Source organism: Notolepis coatsorum, assembly GCF_963971535.1.
Source record: "Notolepis coatsorum genome assembly, chromosome: 6".
NCBI lineage: Eukaryota > Metazoa > Chordata > Actinopteri > Aulopiformes > Paralepididae > Notolepis > Notolepis coatsorum.
Genome location: NC_140170.1, coordinates 83,286,304 through 83,290,937, shown reverse-complemented (window position 1 = coordinate 83,290,937; position 4,634 = coordinate 83,286,304). Strand labels below are relative to the sequence as shown.

At 43.0% G+C, this 4,634-nt stretch overlaps 1 protein-coding gene across 1 annotated transcript in view; it reads right to left on the bottom strand.

Annotated features, from left to right (window-relative positions):
* The window catches only part of oxtrb (oxytocin receptor b), a gene marked incomplete at both ends in the record, with an annotated part of 24,351 nt that extends 21,267 nt beyond the window's left edge, over positions 1-3,084 (bottom strand). Inside the window, one exon of the mRNA XM_084315661.1 lies at positions 2,169-3,084. Within this exon, the coding sequence (XP_084171787.1) occupies positions 2,169-3,084 (916 nt within the window). The remainder of the gene's footprint in view (positions 1-2,168) is intronic.
* Between the last annotated feature and the right edge of the window lie 1,550 nt (positions 3,085-4,634).

Genomic DNA, 4,634 nt, shown 5'->3' with positions numbered 1-4,634 from the left:
ACACCAACTGTCACTCATCAGCTCATCTTCGGTCCCGCCCCCTAAATTTGAGATAATAGATTCAATTTGCTCAGTCAATCTCACGTTTATAGCCCTTATTTCTTGTAGCTGTTCCGCATTTTGGAACGTTTGTGTTGCTGTTCCTCAGCATTTTGCCTATAGCTCTAATGTTCTTGTTGCTGTTCCCTCAGCATTTTGCCTATAGCTCTAATGTTCTTGTTGCTGTTCCGTCATCATTTTGCCTATAGCTCTAATGTTCTTGTTGCTGTTCTGTCAGCATTTTGCCTATAGCTCTAATGTTCTTGTTGCTGTTCCCTCATCATTTTGCCTATAGCTCTAATGTTCTTGTTTCTGTTCCCTCAGCATTTTGCCTATAGCTCTAATGTTCTTGTTGCTGTTCCCTCAGCATTTTGCCTATAGCTCTAATGTTCTTGTTGCTGTTCCCTCAGCATTTTGCCTATAGCTCTAATGTTCTTGTTGCTGTTCTGTCAGCATTTTGCCTATAGCTCTAATGTTCTTGTTGCTGTTCCCTCAGCATTTTGCCTATAGCTCTAATGTTCTTGTTGCTGTTCTGTCAGCATTTTGCCTATAGCTCTAATGTTCTTGTTGCTGTTCTGTCAGCATTTTGCCTATAGCTCTAATGTTCTTGTTGCTGTTCTGTCAGAATTTTGCCTATAGCTCTAATGTTCTTGTTGCTGTTCCGTCAGCATTTTGCCTATAGCTCTAATGTTCTTGTTTCTGTTCCGTCAGCATTTTGTAGCTCTAATGTTCCTGTTTCTGTTCCTCAGCATGTTGTCTATAGCGCAATGCCTTGCCCAATTCCCGTTTCACATGCTTTCAGAAGATCCTACCTCAGCTTACTCCAGCCCCCAACTCCTGGACCTTCTGACTCTTCCCCTCCACCAGCCTCCCCCTTGTCCAGTCCCTAGCGCCAGTCTGCTCTACTCCCCCTCTCCCCCTGGACTCTGCTCACCACCTCCATCAGCCTCTGCATCTTGTCCCTCTCCCCCAGCCCTGCCAGCTTTAGAATAAACACACCCTACTACCGGCCTACCTGTCTGTGTTCTGCATTTCACCAGCTAGCCCTACCATTTTTTTTTTTCAATAGCTTGCTCATGAAACATAATTTGTCATCAAACCACTTCTCATATGCCACTGACCTCCGCTTAATGGTCAGTGGCAACATATTAAAAAACGTGTTGGTTATTGAAATTCAAAGCATGCATGGACATCCATTAAAAAGGAATTAGGTCACTGAAAGCTATTAATTTTTTTTAATATAAGGGTTCTTTGATAAACTAACATAACTAACACTGCAGGAAGTTATAGGAGGAGGTTAGTGGCAAGAGAAGTGAGTTGATGTCAACATATTAAAAAATGTGTAGGCTATTGAAATGCAAATAATGAGCATCCTTAAAAGGAATTGGGTCATTGATAGCGGTGTTGGTGTGTACGTTTTGTTTTTGACAAACTAACAGCTGTGGACGTTGTGAGGTGAGGCCAGTGACATATATAAAGTAAAAGACGGCTCACTTGACCGCAGTGATATACGACATATGAGACGTCAGTATTAAAACTGAGTAAAAAAAAAGAGTAAGGCATGCAGTAAGCGCATGACAATCTAATTAATAAGGCCATGATAGCTGTGGGTTCTCATATAGGGTTCTTTGACAGCTTGTGACAAGTAACTTGTGTGAACGTTTTAAGGGGTGTCACTGTCCACCAAATGCAGTGAGATTTCAAAGTTGAAAAACAAAAAAAGTTATTGAAGATTGAAATGTTCCATGTTGCACTATTGCGACGGTCCCAACGCAGGCATGACAGCCCCACATGCACTGCTTTGCGCTCTCAACTGCCGTGGTGTTTTGGAGTTAATCAAAGGTGTAAATATATCAGCCTAATGTACAGTAGCCCTCTTAACATCCCACCCATAACCCTGGAGTAAATTAATGCATAGATCAACTATCGGCAATAGCCGGGAGAAGCAGCGAATGTCAAATATTATTAAGCTATTAATATTAACCGCACTGGGCAAACTGATTAATTAGAACATGCCTAAATAATAAAAAAAAAAAAAAAAAAAAAAAAAAAAAAAATCGGGTAGTTTTCTATGACGGAGTTGGATATGATTGCAAGTGCTTGTGCGTGCGTAAAATGGGAAAACAAACCTTCTCTTGGGGCAGCGGGATCCCATGCCGACCACATCTGGACAAAGAAAAAGGGGGTCCAGCATACAACATACGCGAGGACTATTACAAAAGTCATTTTCATCGTCCGGATCTTGGCTTTTGAAATGAGCCGCACGCTGCTCACGCGCGCGAGCGCAGCGCCCTTGGATGTGAGAGACACGCACTGGTGCCTTTTCGTTTTCAATTTGAAATTCTGCCATATCTTAAAACTTATCAATCCATAGCAAACGCTTAAAATCCCCACTGGAATGATATAAATGGTAAGACTCATCCACGTGATGTATGCTTTGGCGCCCCACGGTTGCACGAAGTCCCCCCAGCAGTCATAAACTCCCTCCCCGACCTCCTTCAGGGAGAAGATGTACACCTGAGGAGTGCTGAAGACCAGGCTGAGCATCCAAGACGCGACCACGTAGAAGCGGTCTTTCCTCTTGCGCAGAGAGCGCAGCGGCTGGCATATCGCTAAGCACCTGTCGATGGACATCAGGACGAGCATGTAGGTCGACGCGAACATGCCGACGACCTGTAAGTATTTCACCAGCCTACACAGCAGATCCGGTCCGTAAAAGCGAAAGGTGATGTCCCAGATGAGCTGCGGCAGGACCTGGAAGACAGCCACGACCAGGTCCGCGATGCTCAGGTGCTTCATGAAGTAATACATGCGGGACTGGCTGTGTCTCTTGTGGATCGCCGCCAGGACGCACAGGTTGCCGGCCAAAGCGAGCAGCAGGACCAGGACCAGAATGGCCACTTCTACTTTGGCCACTTCTTCATTTCGTTTTAAAGGGTTCAGCGTCTTATTCCCCGCGACGCTGCTCTCGTTCCCGCAGCTGGAGTTGCACCACGAGTCGTTCATCGTCGCCCAGAGGTGCTGCTCCCGCGGAAGGTCCTCCATCGCGCGTAAAGGGAGCGCCATGTGTTGGCGCACCCAGACGTCACATCACCAACACATGCGTCTGGATCACCATCAGGGTATACGGGTTACCCTGCAGCAGCTGGGAGATCTGAGCAATGTGCTGCTCTCTCTCACTCTCACCGTGGACGGGTTACATTTGGAAAAGTATAGTTTGTACTTCCTGTGGTTTATATGCTTGGGTGATGATGATGATGATGATGATGATGATGATGATGATGATGATGATGATGATGATGATGATGATGATGATGCCAAAGTCAGCTTCAGACGTGTGTGAAACACAATCTGGGGGAAAGAAAATGAATTGCAATTATCCACAACTTCCAATAAAACAATAATCAGAGTCAGTGTCAGAATACCATGTGATTTTGTCCGAATGGAACTTACCTTTTTTTCAATCGTTTTTGTTTGTTTTTATTCAATCATAGCATCTTGGTGCGTCTTAGGACAAATTAGGTGCAGTGTCCTTCGGCATCAAGGTCCCGCAGTCTTCATCGCCTGTATAGTGTGTGTATGAGGTCTGCTGGCGCATTTGAATAGCTGCAGCCCGCCCCCCCTCCCTCCCCCCTCCCGTGCGCCATATTCCAAATGGACCTGTTGCTATGGCTATGACTGTGTCTTTCTTTCTTTCTTTCTTTCTTTCTTTCTTTCTTTCTTTCTTTCTTTCTTTCTTTCTTTCTTTCTTTCTTTCTTTCTTTCTTTCTTTCTTTCTTTCTTTCTTTCTTTCTTTCTTTCTTTCTTTCTTTCTTTCTTTCTTTCTTTCTTGAAACAGGACCACTGTATTGCATATATTTATATACTTATATATCTTTTTAAAGAAAACAATTAAATATTCTATACTGTAAAAAAAAAAAGGAAGAATGAAACAACCACAGCATCCCCATTCAGACGCCATCACTCTATTATCAGTCACACTGAACCTGAATTCATACAGCGTCATTTAAATGGATCCCGTTTGTTAGTATTTGCACAAAATGAGAACAATTATACTTGTCCTTGTCGTTGTTGTTGTTGTTGTTGTGGAAGACCTATTCCAACATCTTCAGATGCTTATTCAGTTCACCGTTGGGAGGAGCATTTCACTAAATAACTGTTCAAGCCTTTTGTGGCAGAGACTGGATCTATAGAAGCCGTTTAGAGACTGAATATTTTTTTTTTTTTTTTTTTAAACAAACACATAAACAAACACGATAAGATATACAAGCATTAGTTGTCAGTGCACATCCAATGAAATCACATTTTAGTTAATTGTCTTATATAGGATATACCCTTAATACCTGTTATCTAAAAACCTACACATATATGCTCCAGCTCGTACCCCCCCCTTCCGGACCCCCCATTGGATAATCCATCCATTTTCCCTCGCTCCTAACCAGACATTACCATTATATGCTAGCCTTTATTTTCTCCACCACTTCTAACCACAATGTCATTTTGGATTCATTGAGACCCAAAATTCTTGCTGTAGATATTTCTTGATAGATCACATCGAGATATGTAATAATCCAGACCTTTCGGCACATTTTTTC